This window comes from Myxine glutinosa, chromosome 5, assembly GCF_964187855.1.
Source record: "Myxine glutinosa chromosome 5, kmMyxGlut1.1, whole genome shotgun sequence".
Taxonomy (NCBI): Eukaryota; Metazoa; Chordata; class Myxini; order Myxiniformes; family Myxinidae; genus Myxine; species Myxine glutinosa.
In genome coordinates this window covers 60411201-60436585 of record NC_136265.1, presented here as the reverse complement: position 1 = coordinate 60436585, position 25385 = coordinate 60411201, and the positions used below count along the sequence as shown (strand labels likewise).

At 46.7% G+C, this 25385-nt stretch overlaps 1 protein-coding gene across 1 annotated transcript in view; it reads right to left on the bottom strand.

Annotated features, from left to right (window-relative positions):
• Window positions 1-25385, bottom strand: part of LOC137427486 (uncharacterized) — an 84647-nt gene that overhangs the window by 13365 nt on the left and 45897 nt on the right. Inside the window, exons 7-10 of the mRNA XM_068117017.2 lie at window positions 23240-23302; window positions 17661-17723; window positions 16885-16938; window positions 7799-7942 (exon numbers count right to left, since the gene is read on the bottom strand). Of these exons, the coding sequence (XP_067973118.2) occupies window positions 7799-7942; window positions 16885-16938; window positions 17661-17723; window positions 23240-23302 (324 nt within the window). The remainder of the gene's footprint in view (window positions 1-7798; window positions 7943-16884; window positions 16939-17660; window positions 17724-23239; window positions 23303-25385) is intronic.

Sequence of the window (25385 nt, the reverse complement as noted above, 5' to 3'; positions counted from 1 at the left end):
GTGTAGATCGGTGACAAAAAATTTTTAAATTTCACATTGTAAAATCAGGCTGTAACACAAGAAAATGTGAAAAAGTCAAGGGGTGTGAATACTTTCTAACGGCATTGTATATACCTGAAAAACACACACACACATCTCCCATCCCCCCTCATCCCTCTTCTTAATGCAAGTTACACTAGCCCATCGACTTTACACAAGTCAACTCAACTGCCCAATGCCCCTCATCTTTGAGTGAGACAGGCATAATGTCCATGAGGAGGCACAACCAATAAGACAAATCTATATTCCATGTAATTAATATAAACATGCCCAGGGGGTCCCTTAATTCCCGACTTATCCAAAAACATGATGCTTTGTAATGCACAGTCAGTTCCAGACCTAAGGAATTCATTTTTTCATCACATACTGAACCCGACGGCGTCCGTCGTCCGTTAACTTTTCGACGTTAACACTCCAGCGTCCACAAATATCAACCAATTCTGATCAAACTTGACATGCAGCATCCTTACCCCAAGGACCAGGTTGGTATTACATTTCAGCCCGATCTGTTGAAAAATGGCGGACTTAGGCGACCATTTTGTTTTTGGTCATGAAAACGACGTTAACACTCCAGCGTCCACAAATATTAACAGATTTTGATCAAACTTAGAATGTTTAACCCTTACCACACAAGGTAGGTTGCTATTGCATTCCAACCCGATCCGTCACAAAATGGCCGCCATATTGTTTTCAGCTCCGAAACGACGTTAAGACTTTAACGTCCACAAATATTAACAGATTTTGATCAAACTTAGAATGTTTAACCCTTACCACACAAGGTAGGTTGCTATCGCATGTCAATCCGATCTGTCACAAAATGGCTGCCATAGGCCAGCATATTTTTTCAGCTCTGAAACGACGTTAACAATCTAGCGTCCACATATATTGACGAATTTTCATCAAACTTGGCATGTGAGACCCGACCTACTTTAAAGTTGTCCAGTCAGTTCAGTTGAGTTCTGCTTCCCTGGAAGCTCTAGTTTTTATACCTGTCACCAAAGGTGGATGGAGGTTATATTTTCACCCCTGTCTGTTTGTTACTTGCAAAATCGAATATTTTTCAAGTATATTGGTTGGTCTTGTGCGTTATTCTATTGATTGAGGTCAAAAGTCACCATGAGGTCCAAGCTTTAAAATTGCCATTTTTCATCCGATTGACTTGAAAATTGAACAGCATTTGCATGTTGTCACTAAATTGGGAAAGCACCTTTTTGAGGTCAAAAGGTCAACTCAAAGTCAAACTTCCAAAATCATCAATTTTCATCTGAAAAATCTTCAATTTTCATCCAATTGATTTGAAAATTAAACAGCATCTAGTACCTCACTTAATTGAGAAACCAACTATTTTTTAAGGTCAAAAGGTCAACTCAAGATCAAACTTCTAATATCAATTTCCATCTGAAAAACCATCAATTTTAACCTGATTGACCTGAGCTTTGATCAAGATCGTCAATTGTAATCTTAATGAAATGGACAAGTTGATGTATCCATGGCATCTTTTTATTTTGGAGAGGGGTGGATTTTGTAAGCATCATGCTCTGCATGATGTCTTCTTGTTTGTTTGTCTGTCTGTGAACACACTATCTCAAAAAAGTAGTGGATGGATTCGGACAAAGATTGGTGGACAAATTAGGTGTGTGACAAAGAAGAATTAATTAAATTTTGGTGAAGATCAGTGGGATTCAAAACATAAACTGTTCAGCCTGGCAGACGTATGCTCTCTATCAAGTTCCATTCTAGTTTTCTAATTTTGGTGGGGCACAAAACACTTCACTACACCCGCTAAAGAATGGGGTTGGGGATCACTTAATATTGCCTTTCACATAGCTGCAAAGGCTTAGGCACTATATAGTGGGGGGGCCAATGTAGCAGATTGAAATGCCCGGTGAAATTGCTTGTTAATTTTTGGACACTGGTTGGGCTGTCTTTAGGGATGATATAAGTTCTAGAAAAAATATGTCTCCAATTGTTTCAAGTTCTTTATGGCGGCCATTTTGGATTTTCAAAATGGCGGATGTCGAAAACGTAAAATTCCATTATCTTGGCTTCTAAATGACCTAGAGTTTCGATTCTGGTGTCCAGTTGTACATTTTTGGGGATAGAGAATTGAATGAAACCTTCTTTAATAACCTACAAGGGATAAAAATAGGTTTTTATGGCACAGCCGAACCAGTGTCCAAAATCTAACTTAATGCACATCTATCTTAATTGTTATTTGTTATTTGTATGTTCCAGATTCGTGACCCTGAGCTATGATGGAGCCAAAAAGCAAGAAAACCAAGAAAGAAACTGATTTCACACTTTGCATTCAGTGCCAGGATCCCCAAGGTGCACTAGTGACTGAGCCAGCACTGGGCTCATATGCAAAGTTTCTCCAGTTCATCCAGGAGAGGGCACGATATGGTGATGCCGACTTCAAACAGATCAGCGAACGATTAAGCTGTTTCACTGCCACTGACTTGAGGAACAATAAAGCAAAGTGGCACCGGGCATGTTATGGATCTACATGCAACACTGCTCACCTGGAGCGTGCTAGAGTTCGCCACCAGAAAGCCTGCGAACATGGCGACACCCAGCATCTTCATAAGAGGTGTGGACGTCCTTCTTCTGCACCTGCCGCTGCAAGTACCTCAGGTTCTACGCAAGACGAGACTCTTCGCTTCACACGTTCATCATCAACTCCATTCAACAGAGACCTTTGTTTCTTCTGTCAAGAGGTCACTAAGGAAAGTGTACATGTTGTATGCACGTTCAACGCAGGTAAACAGCTGAAGAAAGCTGTTGAAGAAGGCAGCAACCACAAGTGGAAAGTTCAGCTGAGTGCTGCCATCAGTGCACATGATGCTCATGCGATCGACGTCAAGTATCATCTCCCATGCTGGGTGCAGAATGTCCAACGTGCTCCCAAGAGTGGGACATCAAGTGATGACAAAGAACACATACTGCAAGAAACTAATGTTATCAAAATAGCCGCAGACATTGAGTTTGTCAGCCTTGTTCGCTCTCTACTCCAAGCTGGTGAAATTCTCAACATGTCTGACCTGAAGTCGGTTTACTCCAGGATTCTTGACAATAATGGTGTGCACAATGTCCCATCACCTACTACCCAAGGCATGAAGGAGAAAATCAACTCTCACATTGATGACGTTCACTTCATGAAACCAAAACGTCGAAACGAGTCAGACTGTGTATTCTCCACTGCCGTGCGTGATGCAGCTGTCGAAGATGCAATGACGAAGACAAATGAAAAAAACATCGAACAACTGTTTGAGAGTGCCTCTGTTCTCCGCAGTGCCATTGCTTGTCAGAACAAGCACCCATGGCAATTTGAAGGAGAAATGAACACTGATGATGCTGAAAAGCATGTACCCAAAGTACTCTATGCTTTCCTCCGCTGGCTACTGGAAGGACCAGCCACGAGCATTGAGCCAGAGACTATGCGCTCAGCCACTATTCATCGAGATGTTATAACCATCAGTCAGAACATCATGTACGGCTACAAGTCAAAACGCCAAGTCACGTACAAGCCCAAAGAGCCAGATGCACCATTCCGCCATCGCTTAGAATGGCCACAGCAGCTTGCCGTTGCCATTGTAGTCCATCAGTCCACCAGAAACAAGAAGCTTCTGGATTTCCTGCATGGGTTCGGTCTGTCTGTTGATTATAGTCGGATCTTGCGGTTGGAGACACAGCTGGCCAACTCAGTCATAGAGTCTACGACAGAACAGGGTGTATACTTTCCAAGAACCATGCGCATAGGGACGTTTGTCTTCTTTGCAGTGGACAACAGTGACTTCAATGAAGACACACCTGATGGGAAGCGGACACTCCATGCTACAGCCTGGGCACTCTACCAACGACGGGAACATGCACCCTCCACAGATGAACATAGAACACTGACACTACATGACCGAAAGGCCAGACACCGCTCACTCAAGGTTCTGACTGCTCCAGACTTTGTTCCTTGCCAAGCACCAAACAAACAATCTGCCACAGGTACCACGTATAGCTTCAAGACACGGTCAAACCCAGATGTCACCAAGCCGTACTCTGCGACGGACACAGTGTGGCTACTTTCACGCACAATCATGCGAACAGCTGAAGCTGAGGACGTACAAGAACGTACACGACCAGAGATCAACTTGAAGGATGCCATAGGTCAATATGAATTCACCGCGCTTCCACGAACCCTCTTTGCAATGGCTGGGACACTACTACCATGCACAGACAAAAGCAAGCTCATGGGCATCCTAGAAGATCTACCCAAGAAGTCAACTGGCACTGGTCAGCAGCCAGACGACGACAATCCTGAACATACTCCACCCCCTCCCAAGAAGGTGACTGTCATAGACGGCATGGCATTAGTGCAAGCAATGGCTAAGCCACAATGGGTCAAAACATGTGCCCAGTGGGCTGGCCATTTCAATGCAACACTGGACTGCAAGACCAACGGGTATGATGAAGTCCACCTCGTGTTTGACCGATATGATCTGCCAAATTCACTGAAAGAGGCCACACGGGAGAGGCGCCAAGGTGGCAAGCCGCCCACTGCTTACCACGTTCAAGACAGCACCCCGATTGGGAAACTGACAGCAAAACAGTTCCTGTCGCACACCAACACCAAAGATGAGCTAACTGTCTATCTGGCAAAGAAAGCTCTGTGTCACTTTGAGGGGACTACCAAGGTCTTCATCGTCACTTCAAGGCAGGATGTCTTCTCCAACTGCATGGATGTACAGCATCTCCGTAGCTCCCAGGAGGAGGCTGATACGAGGATCTTTCTTCACAGTCTAGATGCCGTCCGAAGAGGTGCAACACAGCTGTACATTCAGTCACCTGATACTGATGTATTCATCCTAGCACTCCACCGGTACCATGAACTATGCAAAGACACATACTTCATCACGGGTGTGGGGAACAAGAAGAGGCAAATCTCACTGGAACCAATAGTACATGAACTTGGTGTCAGGAAGGCTGCAGCCCTACCAGGATTCCATGCATTCACGGGAGCAGACCAGACTGGTCGGTTTGCCGGCAAGGGAAAGCTCACATGTTGGCAAGCCCTCAATAGGTGCTCTGTTGAGGTGGTATCTGCGTTTCATGACCTTGGGGCCTCTGAGGAGCTGAGAGCTGACACAGAAAGTGACATTGAGGCATTTGTATGCCAGCTGTATGAGCCTCGTACTACAGTTGTGGATGTGGGCAAGCTGAGGTGGAGACTGTTTACCAAGAAACAGCTAGAGGCACAGAAGCTGCCACCAACACGGGGAGCTTTACATGAAGCCATTGCTCGTGCACATTTCCAGGCCATGGTGTGGCATCAGGCTGATGTACCGGACCCCCAGCTTCCACAACCAACAGAACATGGATGGAGAGCAGAAGGAGATCAGCTGGTGCCCATCACAACCAAGGACCCTCCAGCCCCAGCTGCCATCACACATCTAATCAAATGTAACTGCAAGAAGACCCAATGCATGTCTCACTGCTCATGCAGGTCTCAGCATCTCAACTGTTCTGAGATGTGTATGTGTGGGGCAGATGAAGAGGTGTGTGGTAACACGGGTCAGGAGCGCCCCATGGGAATCGATAACACTGATGATGAGGAGGATGGAGATCCTTCAATGTAACAATGAACACTGCCAACTAAAAATATTGCACAAAGACATTATAAGTGTACATTTGAACACTAAAGTCCAGCCTTTATGTGATTTAGAAGTGAAAATGATGGAAAAAAAATATATATATGTGTTGGCATAAGTGCGTGAAAATCCAAGATGGCTGCCATAAGAACCCTTTTGATCATATGTAGGTGTATAAATGTGTGTTTATTGGATTAAGTATCCGCAAATATGTACATTTGGACACCAAAATTAACACTCTAGGTCATTTAGAAGCCAAGATAATGACAATTTCGGTTTTCAACAAACGCCATTTTGATAATCCAAAATGGCCGCTATAAAGAACTTGGAAAAAAATGGAGACATATTTTTTCTACAACTTCTATCATCCCTAAAGACAACCCAACCAGTGTCCACAAATTAACATTTGAATTCAACGGGAAAACATTGGCCCCCCCACTAATAGAGCGATTTAAAAATAAAATCCAACTTTTTGTTTTTCAAAAGTTTCAACTTTTGACGAAAACACTCCCAGGCACTCACTGATGAACTTCTGAAAGTTTGACGAGGATCCGTTGGCCCATCTCTGAGAAAATGGCGACATAAACGCACACACACACAACTCTCTTATAGATGACTGCAGATTGATGAGACAATATTGAACCTTTAGTTTCAGGTTCCTGCTCATTGCCAAATTACAAACATAAAAACTACGACAACACTCTTTGACGTCACGATGTCGACCGATATGCATCCGCCCACATTATTACATAATTATAATACTAGCACCAAGTTTGATTTATATCCATTCAGCTGTTCTCAAGTTATCACATTTTTACCTGACATGACCTCTGACCTTTGACCTCTTGACCCCAAACTCTAACCGGTTAATCTTTACATCATTATTCATATCTGTACCAAGTTTGAATTGCATCCCTTTAGTGGTTCTGAAGTTATAGACCTATGACAGACTTTGACCTTTGACCTCTTGACCACAAACTCGAACCAGTTAATCTTTACATCATCATACATACTTGAACCAAGTTTGAATTAGATCACTTCAGCCGTTTTCAGGTTATACAAATTTTGTGTAAAGCTTGGCGATTCCCAAGTGGAAACGATCCGCAAGATTCAACACCGTTCCTTCCATTATGAAGGAGGATTTGGGCTTCAGGAGAATCTCAGCGAAGTTCGTACCAAAGCTGCTAACGATTGAGCAGAAGCAACTCCGTTTGGAGATCGCACAGGACATGCTGGAGACTGTGAACAGCGATCCCAGCTTCCTCAACACAGTGATCACTGGCGATGAGTCCTGGGTTTATGGGTACGACCCAGAAACCAAGTTGCAGTTTTGATGCAAGTTTGATGAAACACAAAATTTGATGCAGTAGCGTTGTTCAAGTTTTTCCGTCATTTTGTCAAAAACGAAAATCCGACGGCGCTCACTTACATGTCCTCACTCATCGGCGGTCTGCCGTCGAATGACAGCTTCTGCAGGTGGGAAAAAATTCACGCGTGCGCATTAGGATCGCCTACATACGTGCACCAATCAACGCCTCCCTAGCTTCTTTTTTTTTACGCACGAAAAATAAAGGTCGGATACTTTTTGAACACACTACGTATACCTATTACAGACTTTGACCCCAAAATCTAAGCAGTTCCTCTTTGCATTATTCTACATAATTGTACCAAATTTGGTCAGAATCCCATCACTGGTTCACAAGTTATCGCGGTGACAGGATTTTTACCTAACATGACCTCTGACCTTTGGCCTTTGACCTCGTGACCCCAAAATTCAATCAGTTCATCTTTACCTCATTGGACATACCTGCACCAAGTTTCACTAAGATCCCTTGAGCCACTCTCAAGTTATTGCCATAACGAAAACCTATCACAGACGGACTGGACAACCTAAAAGCATAATGTCTCCGGCGACTTCGTCGGCGGAGACATAACAACATATAAAATGTGCTTGGTACCGCAACTGCAACAGATGTCCATGTAACATAAACAAGCTTTAGTCGGTGCACACTGTATAAGCAAATCCATCCTTCGACATGATGTTGAATTTAAGCATTTCATCATTAAGCGAACAAAGAAAGATGAGCAGTGCTGTGTGTTCTGTGTGCGGCTCTGCTTACCTTCAAGTAGATGAGGAGCATTATTCAGCTCCCTGGGATTAGAATCACAAGGTTCCTGCTTCACACACTCATTGCTCAAATCATCTTGGGAACCCTGATATAAAACACTTTGAAACTTTTCCATCTTCACTCGATGAACCAGACCTGCAAACAATGCCATCTCAAGTCATTTCAGGAGGGAGATAAAACGAATACAATTAAAAAACCATTAGCTCTGTCTATCACAGATGGCGGAGGTAAAAAAAAAAAATTTCAAATTTAATTGTCAAACTTCCAGCACAATAAACAAGCATTCTGAGTATTGCGCTGCAATACATGTCCCCTTCTGGCAGTCTGTCGTCCGGAAAACTGTTGGGGAAATTACCAAAGTTCAAAGTGCCATAACTTTGTCAAAAATGATCGAAACGTCGTGAAGTTCGAACTTGATCTGTAACTTATCATGAGGAAACCATGTACCAAGTTTGAAATCATTAGCATTAAGAGTTCAGAAAATAAGTCCAGAAAACTGTTCTTTGCGTGACGGACTGACAGACAGATGGACAGACGGAGGGACGGAGTGCAAACCTATAGTCCCCTCCGGTGTACACCGGTAGAGGACTAATAAGAAAGGAATGAATTTCGTGTCCCAAACCCATCTCTCTCTGTTCCCACCTTTCCCAGTCGAACCCAACTGCTCCTGGACTCTGTGTCCTTCTGTCCTGACAAGGTGGAGAAGTTTTTGTCAAACCTCGACTCTGATTCTGCAACTGGACCAGACGGCATCAGCCCACGGGTCCTAAAATCCTGCTCTTCCGCTCTATCTCACCCTCTCTCTGTTCTTTTCACCCTCTCTTTTGCTCAAGGTCATCTGCCAGCATCTGGGAAATCAGCAAACATTACCGCTTTACACAAAAAAGGTGCAAAACCAGATCCTTGCAACTACAGACCAATCAGCCTGCTCCCAATTATCAGCAAAGCCATGGAATCCATCATTGATTTGGATATCAAGTCCTTCCTCTTCTCCAATGGCTTGATCTCTGATCATCAATTTGGATTCAGACCAGGTCATTCTACTCTGGACATGTTGCTTCTGCTGTCTCAACAATGGATGGAGGTCCTCAATGCAAAACAGGAAATCAGAGCTGTCTCACTTGACATATCACGTGCCTTCGATACGGTCTGGCACCCAGCTCTGCTCACCAAACTCTCCTTCTATGGTATCCATGGAAATCTCCACTCATGGCTTGCGGACTTCCTCTCTGGTCGAAGGCAACGTGTGGCCCTGAATGGATTTCTCTCATCTCCCCTTCCTGTTCTGGCTGGAGTTCCCCAAGGTTGTGTTCTGGGCCCTGTGCTTTTTCTGGTCTTCATCAATAATCTCTCCGGCTCTCTGGAAAATCCTCTCTATCTCTTTGCTGATGACTCCACTATCTGCCGCTCCATTCCTCATCCCTCAGATCGGCAGTCTGCAGCCTCCGCACTCTCTGCAGACCTGGAAAAAAATCAGACTGGTCAAACAAGTGGAACATGTCTTTCAATCCTGACAAATCTCACACTCTTACTATGTCTCTCCGAAAAGACCGACTGGAAAACCCTCCCATCTACTTTCTCAACAATCCTCTCCAAGAAGTTTTGTTGCTCAAGCTTTTGGGTCTCACTATCTGCCATGATCTTTCTTGGGAAAACCACATTTCCAAGCTGGCCTCCAAAGCCAGTCGCCGACTGGGCATCCTCCGTCGTGCGAAGTCCTTCTTTGGCACACCTGAGCTCCTCACCACATACAAGGCTTTCATCCGCAGCTCAATGGAATACTGTTCCCCCCTCTGGGCTGGTGCTCCTGCCTCACACCTAGCTCGGCTTCACGCTGTTGAAAACAAAGCTTTCAGAATCATTGGAATCTCCTGCGATGAAGTTAACTCCGAGGGCCTTTCACTCACTCACCGCAGGCAGGTTGGTGGTCTTTCTGTCTTCTACCGACTCCTCTCCGGCCTTGCTCCCCCAGCTCTCTCTGTGCTCTGTCCCCCCAATATTCCTTTAGGTCGCACAAGATCTGCCAGCAACCCTCTTATGGTTAAACTGCCAAAATCTAGGCTCTCTGCTCACCTTCACTCTTTCATTCCCCTTGTCTCCCGCCTCTGGAACAAACTCCCCCACTCCCTTCAATCCCACTCCTCCCTCCAGGTCTTTAAAACAGCTGTTCACCACCATCTCTTATCTTCCCCCATCCAAAACCTTGATCTTTTCTACCCCCGCTAATTCACCCCAAATGCACCTTTTTTTTGAAATTCCAACTTCTTTCCTGGAAGTCCTTGCAGTGTTCATATGTTTTGTACCTCTCCCACCTCCCCCAAAGCCCTCCCCCTCCCACATTTCTCCCGATGTCCCTGCTCTCAAATGTTGTGTTTGTGTCCTTCCCCCTCTCTCCCCATCTTGTCTGCCGCTCCCCTTATTTTTTGTGTTTTGTGTCGGTTTGACTTTTTGTGTGATTAATGTTAGCTCTTTCACGAGCCTCGATCTTGTATACAAAAAAACAACAAAAAAAAAGTTTGGCAATTAAAATGTTTTATTCTGCTTCAAATGCAAAATGCACTTTATTTCAACGAATATTGAGCAATTTTGAAAAAGGAACGAGATTGGCACTTTGTGGAGTGCATATCTCTGCCAGGCTGAACATCTGAGCATCCGGACTTTAACAAAGTCGAATCAGCTTGTTTTTGTCACCCACCCAACTTATCCATGTTTTGTCATAACTTGTCCACAACTTTTTGAAGCATCATGCTCTTTGTCGTTTTTGGCCCGATCTCTCAATTGCGAAGAATCACTTAGAAAACAAGAGGGTATTCATAGAATACTGTTGCGGATATGGGATTTGGCCTCCATCCATATCCGCTTGTAAATATTCCCCTATTTCCCCAATACTCCCCAACTATCCCCAATCCCCCATTCCCTAGTCCCATTGTCTGTAAACAACACTCTGTAGAACCGACCTTCCCCTTTTTCCCCCATTAAATGTCGTGCCCAGGTTCACCGCATCTCACGTAGACAACTATAGGACATCTTGCTAGTTATTCTTAGTCTATGTCAGTTAAGGACTCGTTTCCATTAATTCTGACTCTTTGTTGCACCAGAATGTGATTGTATGGCACCAGTAGTGAGTTTAGGACCTCCCAATACCTCCCCACAACCTCATCTCCGCATCCTCCCATCATCTCATGGAACTACAACAACAACTACAACAACAGCAGGCGGCGGCGCGGCCGCGGTGCGGGGAGTGGGCGTCCTCACTCCGGCTTGGTTAGCCGCCATTGCCCATGTGCTCCGACGGGGTTACCACGAAGGGGCTGACTGTCAGCTCCTCGTCAAGGGCGGAACCCGGTAACCCCCCCGCACCCAATAAGAAGCGGCGGGCCGATTCCATCTGGGGCGGAGCTAACGAGCCGAGGGCGTGTCACTCCCCGCTGGATATACGCAGCGACTTACCGGAGGTGACGGGAGATGCGCCCCCAGCTTGAGGAGAAACAGACGCCACCTCCAGCGCGACGATACCTCCCCGCATATCTGGACTGGACCGTGTGGATCCTGTCCCTGAGCCAAGGTGCACCTTGAGCCATCGATCCTGCCCTCCCTTGCCATCAATCCCTGTGTGAGTCAGTCTTGTCCCGTTTATCTGTGGTCTGTCGGGGCTAAGATAAGACCGTATTTAAGTGCCCACCTTTCTATGTTGTACCTCTTGTCAGTGTAATCTAAACGTTCTGCATACAAATATTATAACCTCCTCCGGAGGTCTTGAGAACTGTACCCCTGGTGTCGTGTCATCTAACCCAGCCGTTGTGTCCTTTCCTTAATTGATTTAGCATAGCGCGATTTTGCCAACGTTCGAGTGGAATCGGGTAAACTGTGCAGACGCGGTCATACCAAACCGCTCGGTAAACTAACATCCAAAACCGCGTCTGTAACAATACGAACCTTGCACAGTCAACTTGGTGTGAGCCAACTGTTTTGTTTTTGAAGGGTTTTTTTTCTTTGATCCAATATGGCTGCCAGACCACACGAGTGATTACATCATAAATTTATATTTTATAATATAATTGTTGCGTATATCACACTCAAAAAATTTCAAACTTATCAGACTTAGTGTTGTCCTGTCGAATGACGTCGTCATAATTAAGGCACCAATGATGTCATCGTTAACACCACCTATTCCCCATATGGAGTTCTATACAATGAGGCACGCTTTAATTTTTTCCATGGAGTGTTTTTGGAGATATAAAGGTGTAAAGTTTTTCGATTTTTCCAAGACGGCGCCTGTACCACATGACCTATGACGTCATAATCATTTAAAAAATCGATAGGACGAGGCGCTCCTATGGTGAAAATTTAGTGTCCATCAGACCAACAGTTGCAGAGAAAACAAGACCGGAATCTAACAGCGGCGTAGCCGGGCTTGTAAAATATTATAAACCACAAACACGTATGATTAGATTTTTAAAGTCACTAATGCTGCTTATAACATTAAACAAAGAAACCTGGAGGAATCCAGACATCCATGAGGTAAGTATTACGTACAGAACTGAGCGAATATCTACTGTAATCTATATACCCCACAAGGATTGGGTAAAAAACATGACCCTTCCTGCCGGGCCGAAAACTACTGTGTCGTTGGAAGATTCGTAAAGTCTATGCTTTAGATATTTGACGGTCATTTTAACAATCAGTTTGTTTGTGTTTCACACCAAATGAAAAACGTCAAGGTAGAGCATGGCGATTGTGATATATGACACGTTCGACGATACGTTCGGCCTGACCGAAAAATCTATTGATGTTTCTTATTTTTCTACTTTGTTACCCAGTTGACTGCGCAGGGTAAGTATTCTATGAATACCATCTAGTTTGTAATGCACTTCCTTCCATGTATATATGAAGGCTGCGATGGGTGTTGAGAAGAACATCAATTTTGAAGGATTATTTCTCGATCAACAGTTTAATTAATAATAATAATAATAATGCATTTATTTTATATAGCGCTTTTCAGGAAGCCCAAAGACGCTTTGACAGAGTGCAAAACATAACGCATAGCAAAACATAAAGACAATTGCAAAAAAAGAAGAATCAATAGGGAAATATTCAAAGCACAAAGGAGGGAGAAGGAGAGGAGATAGTCAGGGGTTAGATGCTGTGGGTTAAATGTTGAATGCAGTGTTGAACAGGTGGGTCTTGAGTGATGTTTTGAATGTGGTGAGTGAGGAGGAGTCTCTGATGGTGTGAGGTAGCGAGTTCCAGAGGGTGGGAGCAGCGATGGAGAAGGCCCTGTCCCCCCAGGATCTAAATTTGGTCCGGATGGGGGGGGTCAGGAGGTTGGTACCAGCAGAGCGGAGGTTGCGGGTGGGAGTGTGTCTGGAGAGGAGGTCAGCCAGGTAGGATGGGGCCAGGTTATGGAGGGCTTTGTAGGTCAAGAGGAGGATTTTGTACTGGATTCTCTGGGAGATGGGGAGCCAGTGAAGCTTGTAAAGGACGGGGGTGATGTGGTCACGGGTCCGGGAATGGGTGAGTAGACGGGCAGCGGAGTTCTGAATGTATTGGAGTTTATTGGTGATTGTTGAGGGTGAACCATAAAGGAGGCTATTGCAGTAGTCCAGACGGGAAGTGATGAAGGCGTGGATGAGGGTTTCTGCAGCCACAGAGGAGAGGGATGGACGGAGACGGGCGATGTTTTTCAGGTGGAAGAAGGCTGTCTTTGTGATCTGTTTAGTGTATTTGTCGAAGGAGAGGGTTTGGTCAAAGATGATGCCAAGATTCCGGATGTGAGGGGAGGTGGACACTGGGAAACCGTCGATGTTGAGGGCAAAGTTATGGGTGGACTTGGTGAGCGTTTTTGGGCCAATGATGATTATTTCAGATTTATCACAGTTAAGTTTGAGGAAGTTGATTTGAAGCCAGGATTTTATTTCAGTGATGCAGTTTGTCAGGATAGAGTGGGTGGCGGTGGAGATGGACTTGGTGGAGATGAAAAGCTGGATGTCATCGGCGAAGCAGTGGAATTGGAGACCATGACGGCGGATTAAGTGACCGAGGGGGGACAGGTAAAGGATAAAGAGGAGGGGGCCAAGAACTGAACCTTGGGGGACACCTTGGGGGAGGGGAGCAGTGGGGGATTTGCAGTTATTGATGGAGATGAACTGACGTCTGTCAGAGAGGTATGATTTAATCCAAGAGAGGGCAGTGCCGGTAATGTTAAAGGTGGTTTCAAGTCGGGTGAGGAGGATGGTGTGATCGATGGTGTCAAAGGCAGCGCTGAGGTCGAGGAGGATGAGAATGTTGAGGTTGCCAGCATCAGAGGAGAGGAGAAGGTCGTTGGTGATTTTGAGGAGAGCAGTTTCAGTACTGTGGTTGGACCGGAATCCGGATTGGAATGTTTCATACAGGTTATTGGCAGAGAGGTGATGCTTGAGTTGAGTGGCTACAGCGCGTTCCAAAACCTTTGACAGAAAGGGTAGGTTGGAGATGGGTCTGAAGTTATTTAGGGTGTCAGGGTTTAGTCCAGGTTTTTTCAGAATGGGGGTAACAGCAGCAATTTTGAGGGATGGTGGGACGATGCCTGTAGACAGGGAGGAGTTTATTGTTGCAATGATAAGTGGAGAAAGAGCAGGAAGGGAGGCCTTGACAAAGCTGGAGGGGATGGGGTCAAGAGTGCAGGTGGGAGTTTTCATTCCGATGAGGAGTTCAGAGAGGTCAGTAGGGGAGACTGGGGAGAATTGAGACAGGGGATGGCAGGATAAGGGGGGGCAGGTGGTTTGAGGGGGAGCGGGTGCGGCGGTGGTCAAGCTGTTGTAGATGTTTTCAATTTTGCGTTGGAAGAATGAAAGGAAGGAGATGCAGTTGTCTATTGTGAATGACTGGGTGGTGGTGTTCAGGGGGCTGAGGAGTTTGTTTATTGTAGAGAAGAGTGCTTTTGGGTTTCCGGAGCCAGAGTGGATAATTTGAGAGTAGTAGGCGGAGCGGGCGCGGGAGAGGGCATCTTTATAGTGTTGTATGTGGTCCTTGTAGGCCTGGGAGTGAACTGTGAGACCTGTTTTATTGCGGAGTCTTTCAAGTTGGCGAGCACGAGTTTTCATTAGGCGGAGCTCAGGGGTAAACCAGGGAGCAGAATGGGTGAAAGAAACTGTTTTGGTTTTTATAGGCGCAATTTGGTCAAGGCAGGAAGAGAGAGTGTGGTTGTAGTAGTCAGTGAGGTCAGAAGGGGTGTGGAGGTCAACGAAGGGAGAAGTGGACATTTTTTCAGAGAGGGTCGATGAGAATGAGGCAGGTGAAAAAGCGTTTAGCTTACGGAAGTTGATAGTGCGATAATGCCTTGGTGCTGGGGTGGGGATGTTGATGGTCAGAGTGATGGCTAGGTGGTCAGAGAGAGTGAGGTCGGAGCCAGAGAGATGGTGCAAAATTAGTCCAGTAGAGCAGACAAGGTCCAAAATGTGACCACGGTTATGGGTAGGAAAGTTGACATGTTGAGTGAGGTTAAAGCAGGTGAGTAAATCAGTGAAGTCAGTGGTTAGCGTGGAGTCAGTGGAGTCCATGTGGATATTGAAATCACCAAGGAGGAGGATTGAGGGGGAGAGGGAACATAGCTGGGTCAGAAAGTAGGAGAAGTCAGACAGGAATGATGGGTGTGGTTTGGGAGGGCGGTAGACAACAGCCATGACTGACTGTGTGTGACCAGAGAGTTTAAAAGCCAGGTGTTCAAATGATGGAGCAGATGAGATGGAGATGAGGTTGGTCTTGATGTCTTGTCGGTGAATAACGGCAATTCCACCACCTCGGCCCTCCGAGCGTGGTTTATTGATGTAAGAATATCCATTGGGTGTGGTGAGGTTGAGCGTGTAGTAGTCCAGTGGTTGTTGCCAGGTCTCAGTGAGACAGAGAAAGTCCAGTTTATTTTCCAGGATGTAGTCGTTCAGGATGAGGCATTTGTTGTTGAGGGACCGGGTATTGAACAGGGTGAGCTTGATGTTGTTTTGTACGGCGGGTATGAATCCAGGTGATTTGGCCAGGGTTCGCAGACAGGAGGTGCGATTTTGTGCGTTGTTGTGACCAGGTGTGTTGGGACGATGAGTGGGAGTGCGCTGAGCCGACCAGAGGATGGGGATGGAGTGACCTGATTGTAAATAAACAAACTTACGACCGGAGCCACGGTGAATGTACCTGGGTCGACGCAGGAGTCCATTCGATCTGATTGCAGAGATGCATGATGGGGTGGAGCGGGTTTTAAGCAGGAGAAGCCTTGCGGCAGAGTACCGCAGAGCCATGCCAGCAGGAGCGAAGGCAAAGCGAGCACGCGGCCAAGGGTGAGGAGGCGAAACAATCGACACAACCAACGGGAGTGGGCCCGAGGAAACAGCGATGGAGCCGAGCAGGTGAAGCCCGGAGCAGCAGAGCAGAGCCGGGACCGCGCAGAGGAAGACTCAATGGCCATAAATCCGCCACGACCACCAGGAAAGCAAGACACGGACAATGGTCCAGTCAGAGAAGCGGCGAGCAAACGACGCCAGCGTCCTCTCACGACCGGACCGGAAAACGGAAGATTACATTGCAATTACAATTAAGATTACATTGTATTATTTCAGTCGGTTGTTCCATGATCATTGAAGATGTGCTTGTGATAGCCAACCTAAAGGCAGAAGAAACGATTTGCATCAGATGATGTCACAGCGATGATTTTTGATTCATCATCAGATGATTTGATCAGATGATTTGATGATAATCAGATGATTTTTGTGTTTTGTGTGTCGGTTTGACTTTTTGTGTGATTAATGTTAGCTCTTTCACGAGCCTCGATCTTGTATCCAAAAAAAAAAAAAAGCGACGATAACATGGGGATGGGCACTTCAAGTCAAGTAAGGATGTCATCAACACTCGTGTAAAGGACACTGTGATAACTGATTTCATCCCATGACGAAAGGGTGTGTTTGCACGTTATATTTTGTTGTCCTGAACAAGTTTCTGGCCGTTAAGAAATAGCAAATGCAGCCATTTCGCAAGAGGGATGGGGGGGGGGGGGGGGGGGGGGGGAAGAAGCACATCACGCTTACATAAAGATTCAAAGTAGGAACACTTACCTGTCAGGGGACAATGCACAAGTTCAGGATCAACAATCAGATTTCCATCAACATCTGTAACAACAAAGCCATCCCATTGTATATTGATGTTCTCCATTCATGGGATTCAAATTTGGACTGATTCTATCATAACCGGCGATGCGTGAACGTTTCGCACAGATATCTCAACAAATATTGTGACATTGCAATTTGAAGGAATTTTGTTTATTATCGAGCTGGATGTTTAAGTTGTCACATGGACTTAAGGCAAATCCAACAACAACAAAAGAGAGAAGGAGAGGGAAAGGAAGAGGGAGAGAAAGAGAGAGAATAAGCTCCCATGCAATGTACGATAGCCTGGTGTTGGCTTAGCGGTTCGGGTGCTGGCTTGGGATCCTGGGTTCAGCGGTTCGGGTGCTGGCTTGGGATCCTAGGATCCTGGGTTCGAATCCCGGTCGATCGCTGAATTAACGCCAGGGGGGTTGACTCATCCTGTCATCCTTCCGAGGTCGGCAAATTGAGTACCAGTTCACCGGTAATTCCCTGTGTGTCGCAAAAAAGGCGACCAACAAGGTTGGCGGCAGGAAGGGCATCCGGCCATAAAACATTGCTTCAAAAAGGGGACCACGGTGCCCGAAAAAGGCCAACCCCTGCTCTGCGGGGGAAAATGGCCTCAAAAGGTGGTACTGGTACAATGTACGAGAGCCAAACCAAAAATCATGAGTATCAGTGGATTTCACATGTTTGTGCCAGATATAGTAGACATGGGACAAGCAGAATGTTGTTGCGGTTCAGACCTTTGTCTTGAAAGGATGATTCATCCATGAACTCGGACTTCACCTTCACTTTAACAATAGAACCTGAAAGAAAAATATCTCATTAAAACTAAACAAGATATGACCGAAAAAAAAGATCTTTTATATTGTTACGCGGAGCGCGGGCGGGGGGAAGGGAGCTTAGGGAGACTGTTGCAAACACCGGGAGGACAGGACTGAGGCGGAAGACACGCGGAGTGCGATCGACACTGCGCAGTGGGGAAAATGCACCAGTCCTGACCTCTGAGGATCATAGTTTTGCATCTGTGCCATCCTGCGTCTCTCTCTCTCTCCTCACCTTCATTGCCACTCACTTACATTGCTCCTCACCTTTATGGGCCGAGTTGCTCGAGCTCGTCGCAATGGGACCTCAACCAGCTTGTCCCAATACAAGTCCTCTCCTGTCCCTTGGTTTAGTAAGATGCATAGGGGGGATATAATTTTATTTACTTCATCATTGTGTACAGCTTTGCGTGTCCCCACATCAATATTTGTATCTGTTGACTCGCTTGTTTTGTTTTTTCTGTTCTCCACGTCCTATCCACTCTTCTCCTGTATCTTCTTCTTCTATTTATACAGTGGTGTGCAAAAGTATTCACCCCCTACCAATAATGCCACATTTAGATGAATTACGAATTATGTAGAAACAATTTTTACAAATGAACCTTTTTATTCACAACTGAAAGGATCAAACTAAACATTGTTATAGTTGAAGAAGTCAAGTCAGGAATTGGACTGCGCCACTCAAGAACATTTATTTTCTTCTTATTCAGCCACTCCAGTGTGGCTTTAGCTTTGTGCTTCGGATCATTATCCTGTTGAAATATGAATCTCTTTCCCACTTTCAAATGAATGGTTGACTCAAGCAGGTTTTCATCAAGGATTCTCCTGTACTTTGCACTGCCATTGTCCCTTCTGTCCTGCCAAGCTTGCCAGTCCCTGCTGATGGGCAGAGATAAAAAGTGGAATTTGTGGTTTTGGTTGGTTCAGGGGAATAGCAATAAAGTAAAATGCAATCGGGACGTTTGTAAATTGTAAAGGACTGAGAAGACATCGTGGCAGTGTGGATGTTGCTCTGCTGCGGTGGGAAGAGAAGAGACAAGCGAGGCAGAAGATTTAGAGGGAGAGAAGTTAGGCTTTGTGGATTGTGTAGCAAGTGCCTTGGTGTGCGGTAAAGTCCCCACAGGTGTGCGGTACAACTCGGCAAGGATTCTCCCAGCACGCCCTTCGGTGGGGTGTGACCTGATGCTTGCTCTGGTGGACATGCAGGCAGGTGAGCCTGAGCCGGTGAGCCAGGTCTCCAACCCTATGACGTGTGGGGTGGCAGGCAAACCTGCTCAGTGAGGGAGCACGGTTGGACCACCGGCGAGCGGGTCCAGACCTAAGCTGGAGAGCGAGACTGCGCCCATTGAGATTCATACCGGGACCTCGTGTGTTTGAGATGGACCCTATGGGGAGTGGGGTGGGGAAGGGGGGTGGGTGGGAGTGGGGTGGGGAAGGGGGGTGGGTGGGAGGGGTTAATAGGAGAGGCCTCGTGGAAAACTCCCCTGCCCCCCTCCCTCCCCCCCTTCCCCACGAGACTGGGTTGTGTGAGTGGGACAACTGGGGATTTGCACTGGCAGGATTTGGGGTTCCAACACAGGTGGTGTGGTACCTCTCAAGACCCCACAGGAAGTCTGGTGGGGAATGGCATCACATGTCCATGAGGGCGCCGCCAAAATGACTGTCTCGGGCCAGTGAGGTCGCTTGACCCTGAAGGGGGTTGAGACCTCTGGGGGAACAAGGTGGTTCCTCCTGGACACCTGTAATGGTGCACCGTGACGACCACGAGGAGGAGGTGTTGTGGACCACACCTTGATGGCGGCTCGACTGAGGGCCAGTAAGGGCCTGAGGAGGTGACCTTGGTTATGCGGTCTAGCAACCATCAGCATGCTAAGACCTGCTTGCTGGGCTGGTCTATGAATGTGGGTCAATGCACAAGGACCAGGTACAAGTACCACCCAACAGACAACCACTGAAATACCTGTGGAGAGTTATGGGGGGATTGGGAAAGCCCCAGAGAGACGTGCATAACCACAGATGGTCCACTGTGATTAATGGGTTTTCCATTTGGGACGAGAGCTCTTGGTTTTAATTGGTAGGGTTTACATGAGAAGATTGGCTGCAGCAGGCACTGCTGGTATTGAACAAGCTCCCTGTAGTGGTAATTGGATTTGTTCTGAAATTTACCTTTCTCCATTGTCACGACTCACCATGCTTTGCTTTTGGGGGTATGCAGGTGAGTTGGGGATTGGTATGGGTGAGGGGCAAGAGAGGCCATGAGAGTCAATGTGGACCGGGTGGAAATGGTTAAATGTGATATGTGTGAATAAAATAATTACCTCCGCCACCAAAGGTGGATGGAGGTTATGTTTTCACCCCTATCTGTTTGTCTGTTTGTCTGTGAACAAAATATCTCAAAAAGTTGTGGATGGACTCGGGCGAAATTTGGCAGAGATGTAGCGTACGTCACAAGGACGAAATGATGATATTTTGGTGAAGATCCAGATTCGGATCCAGCTACGAGAATTTTTAACTGATTCTTCACCATTGGGAGAAAGGGCCAAAAACGATACGCAGCAGAATATCTCAAAAAATTATGGATGGATTTGGACGAAACATGATGGACAGGTTGTGTGTGTGACAAGGAAGAATCAATTCGATTTTGGTGAAGATCTGAATATGGATTCGGATATGATAATTATTTAATTTTTTAAGTGATTCTTCACCATTGTGATATGGCCAACCAGGCGGAGGTATGCTCTCTACTGAGTGACGTTCTAGTTTCCACTTGTGTTTATTGTGCAGTTTATTGATGGTTATTGTGTATACAGGCCATGGCAGGTATAAACACCACTTTTAGCATTTACTGAAGATGTAGGAGGAAAATGAATGGCAACTGGGAGGGATTATTGCGTGGGGAAGTGGTGCGTGTCTGCAGATGATGAAGCTCTGGAGGAGAGTGAGGACTGCAGCCTCTCACCATGCTTCACCCCCATAACCCAACCTGCAACTGAGAATTGGAGAACCAGCTGGAAGGAGGATCGGATCAGTGGGCCACGGGGCGGGAAGATCGCTGGCGACCCACGGGAAGGCCAAGGAGTGTCATACACAGTGTTATGAGGCCCAAGCAAAATGTTATGAGGTCCACATTTATGGGAGGCTGTTACGGTAAGTCAAGGAGGGACCCCAAACAAATCCTAGATTTGGGGACTTTGTGCTGCGAGCATGCAAACACCGATACACCCTCACTGCCACATTTTAGGACATCCCTACTGCCAAGTTGAGGCCACATGTGCAGGTCATTGAGATGTCATGGCTTTCCAGGGAATGAATAGTAACTGTTATAAGTGGAGTATGAGTGTGGAGGAATGAAGTCGAGTATGAGTGGAACAGAGTTCCACTGGGTCCCATGCGACTTGCAACGTGCTATGGAGGGCAGGTACCTTGCGAAATTGGCTAGGTAGCTTTTAATTTGAGAATTTTGGCTTCGCTGACAGCTGAAGCAGGTGACGTCCATTGGGGAACGTAGATAATTATATGGGGTTTGAATTGGTTAATTTAAATTGTGGATAAGATAAGCCTCCTTGCTTGGCGTCTTTTTACATCATCCCACCCCCTCCACCCCACCCAAAGTATACCATCTTGGACAAGGTTGGTATTCCTGATGTGTGCAAACTCAAGTAAATAGGAATGGTGCTGACAGGATGCCCGAGATGGATGCACACTTACCTCTAAGCTGTTTAACTTGGGTTCAAATCTCAACCAAGCTATAAACTGTCGTCCCGGTTACTGTCGATCCGTTGAACTGGGCACCCTTTGTATACAACAACAACAACAACAACAACATGCACTTTAAGGCCATTTTCCCTGCGAGAGCGGGGGTTAGCCTTGCGGTCCCCATGACAATCTTCTCCATTTTGCCCTATTTTCTGCATCTCTCCTTGTTAACCCCCTTGCCCGCATTTCTTCTTCCACCATCTTTAGCCAAGTCTTTCTCGGTCTTCCCCGTCCTCTACTTCCTTCTACATTCATTTCCATCACTCTTCTCAACCAGTCACTTTCATCCTTCCTCAACACATGACCAAACCATCTCAACCTGTTCCTCTTCACAGCATCAATCACAGGCTCTATTCCCATCATCTTTCGCAATTCATCATTTGTCTTCCTCTCTCTGAACGATACTCTGCACATCCACCGAACCATTCGCATTTCCACCCTTTCCAGCCTTCGTTGCTGCTCTACGTTCATTACCCATGTCTCACTCCCATAAATCATAACACTTCTCACACATGCAGCATACACCTTTCCTTTCAGCTTCAACGACACTCCCCTCCTCATCAGCACGCCACTCAGTTCCCGAAACCTCTTCCATGCACATCTCACTCTAGCAACCGTTGCCGAGTCTGATCCACCTTCTCCATTCAGCATGTCTCCGAAGTAGCAAAATGTTTTCACACCTTCCAGCTTCACGTCGTCTCGAAGATCCAACTCAATATCTCCTCCATCTGCACCTCCCTCTGTGCACACCTTACATTTGAATGTAGCTGCCACACTGGTTAATGACCCTCTCAGACCACTGCATTTTTGATGAACCCACTCAGCGCACATTGTACATTGAATGGAGTTCACTCCGACACCTTTCCTGCACACAGCCCAGGGCCACATCCCAGTTCTTTCCACCTCACCACATGCTTTACCACTTGCCATCACCTTCGTCTTTCCGATATTCACCTTCAGACCTTTTGTCTCCATACATTCCTTCCACTTGTTCATCTTTTCCTTTAGTCCATCCATACTTTCTGCAATCAACACCAGATCATCTGCATACAACAACCCCCACGGTAAACCCTCCTTTACGTTCCGAGCCAGCACCTCCATCACAGCTACAAATAGTAGTGGATTTAGTACCGACCCCTGATGCACTCCCACCTTCACCTCAAACTCACCACTGTCCACGTCCTTCGTCCTTACAGCTGTGCGCGCTCTTTTGTACATTGCCATCACCACACTGATCAACCATTCCTCCACTCCTAACTTCCTCAATGCCCATGTCAATACTTCGCGTGGAACCCTATCGAATGCTTTCTCCAGATCAATAAACCAAAAAATAAATAATAAAATGGGCATCCATTCTGCCGACATTAATCGGTGGATGTTAGAGATCCCACTGTGTCCTTCATGAAGAGTAGGCGAGCTATCGCCTGCACACTGAACAAATTCCAGCTCAAACTACTGTTGGGAAGGCAATGGAAAAACACAGTGTGTAACCCTTGCCAAGAAACACCAATGCTCTGTAACAGAGTACAGTACATCAGAATAAGAATCAGAGAAAGAGCAATGGAGGAATGAATACCATATCTGTGATTTTCATTCAAAAATTGAATACCAAACTTGATGGACATTTGGATCTTGGGAGAAAAACAAGTGTGGGAAAAATTGTTGTAAAGTTAACTTTGGATTGGAACATTATTATCATAAACAATTAAACCACAACATTAACAACGTGTTTTTGTTCAAACCTTTGTCTTGAGGGAACGAATCATCGACAAACTCGGACTTCACCTTCATTTTCGCGATAAAATCTGAAACAAAAACAATCCATTTATAAACCAAACTTTGAAAGACTGGAACTTTAAAAAGTTTTGAAAAACCTTGACGATATAATCAATAAAAACACTACAATCAGCGATTTGTATTTTACATTAAAGCCCACAGTAACGGACTGTATCGTCCTCATCTAGACCAGGCGTTAAAGGAAAAAAACAACAAAAAAACAGGAAATAAAGAAGTAAAGAGAAGGAAAAATAATCAGAGTTTTTGAGGAAATGTGAAACCTGCCTCTTGAAAAGGGAAGGCCAGAACTGTTAGGAAATTAATTGACATATGTGGGAAAATTACACGCTCAGAGGGTCGTACCAAACACCGCCCGGAGACACGTTTTTAGCAAATGAACACGTTTTTGGGGTCGAAACTTGGTTGAGTCGGTTCGGTTCAGAATAAGAGTTTATCGAGCGTATCGCATTGAGCGGAAATTAAATAAAGGCACGAACCCAGGCATCTTCATCTCTCTTCTACTCTCTTCAATCCCACTCCTCCCTCCAGGTCTTCAAAACAGCTGTCCACCACCATCTCTTATCTTCCCCCATCCAAAACCTTGATCTTTTCTACCCCCGTTAATTCACCCCAGATCCACTTTTTTGAAATACCGACTTCTTTCCAGGAAGTCCGAGCAGTGTCCATGTGTTTTTTTTACCTCTCCCACCCCCCCCTGCCCCCCCATTCCCTTGCCTCTTCCCCCCAAGCCCTCTCCCTCCCACAGATATCCTGATGTCCCTGCTCTCCATCTTGTCTCCCGCTCCCTTTATCATGTTTTATGTGTCAGTTTGTCTTTTTGTGATTAATGTTAGCTCTTACATGAGCCTCGATCTTGTATACAAAATAAATAAATAAATATTTAAAAAAAATTCTGGGCGGGGTTCGGACCTTTATTTAATTTCCGCTCAATGCGATACACTCGATAAACTCTTATTCTGAACCGATTTTTAAAATTTAAACAGCGGAATTGAACTCAACAAACTTCCGACTGCAAAAAAGTGTTCATTTGCTGTACTCGTTTCTCCGGGCGTCTCCAGGCGCTCCGGACGGTGTTTGGTATGACCCCGCTCAGACTAGGAATCGAACCCAGGTCCTCCAGTGAACCGTACCAGTGCTCTGCCATCTGGGCTATCTGGGCGACTCTGACCAAACAGGCAATTCTTCACACATGATTGCCACTCTCTTTCAGTCACTGCTAAGGGGCAGTCGCTGCTAACCACAGGAGCACCAATGGCCTGCTCACGAGAGGGTCTTCCTCCAATGGGGGGATAAATCCATGTCCGCCATAATAAACACCACTGGGGGCGTGGTTACACAATTGTATAATGAACAGGATTATAAATAACTAGCAGAAGTACCCGGCGTTGCCGGGCGGGGGATGGGGGAAGGGGGCAGGTAGGGGTGGAAGGGGAGGGGGTGAAGGGGACGGGAGGGGAGGAGGGGGAAGGTGAGGGGAGGGGGTAAGAGGGAAGGGGGCAGGTAGAGGTGGAAGGGGAGGGGAGAGAGGGGGTGAAGGGGGACGGGAGGGGAGGAGGGGGAAGGGGTGAGGGGGAGGGGGGAAGGGGTGAGGGGGAGGGGGGAAGAGGGGAGGGGGAAGGGGGCAGGTAGAGGTGGAAGGGGAGGGGAGGGGGTGAAGGGGACGGGAGGGGAGGAGGGGAAGGGGAGGGGTGAGGTGGAGGGGGAGGGGGGCAGGTAGAGGTGGAAGGGGAGGAGAGGGGGTGAAGGGGAGGGGAGGAGGGTGAAGGGGAGGGGAGGAGGGGGAAGGGGACGGGAGGGGAGGAGGGGGAAGGGGAGGGGTGAGAGGGAGGGGGGAAGAGGGAAGGGGGCAGGTAGAGGTGGAAGGGGAGGAGAGGGGGGTGAAGGGGAGGAGAGGGGGTGAAGGGGAGGGGAGGAGGGAGAAGGGGACGGGAGGGGAGGAGGGGGAAGGGGAGGGGTGAGAGGGAGGGGGGAAGAGGGAAGGGGGCAGGTAGAGGTGGAAGGGGAGAGGAGGGGGTGAAGGGGAGGGGAGGGGAGGGGGTGAAGGGGAGGGGAGGAGGGGGAAGGGGTGAGGTGGAGGGGGAGGGGGGAAGA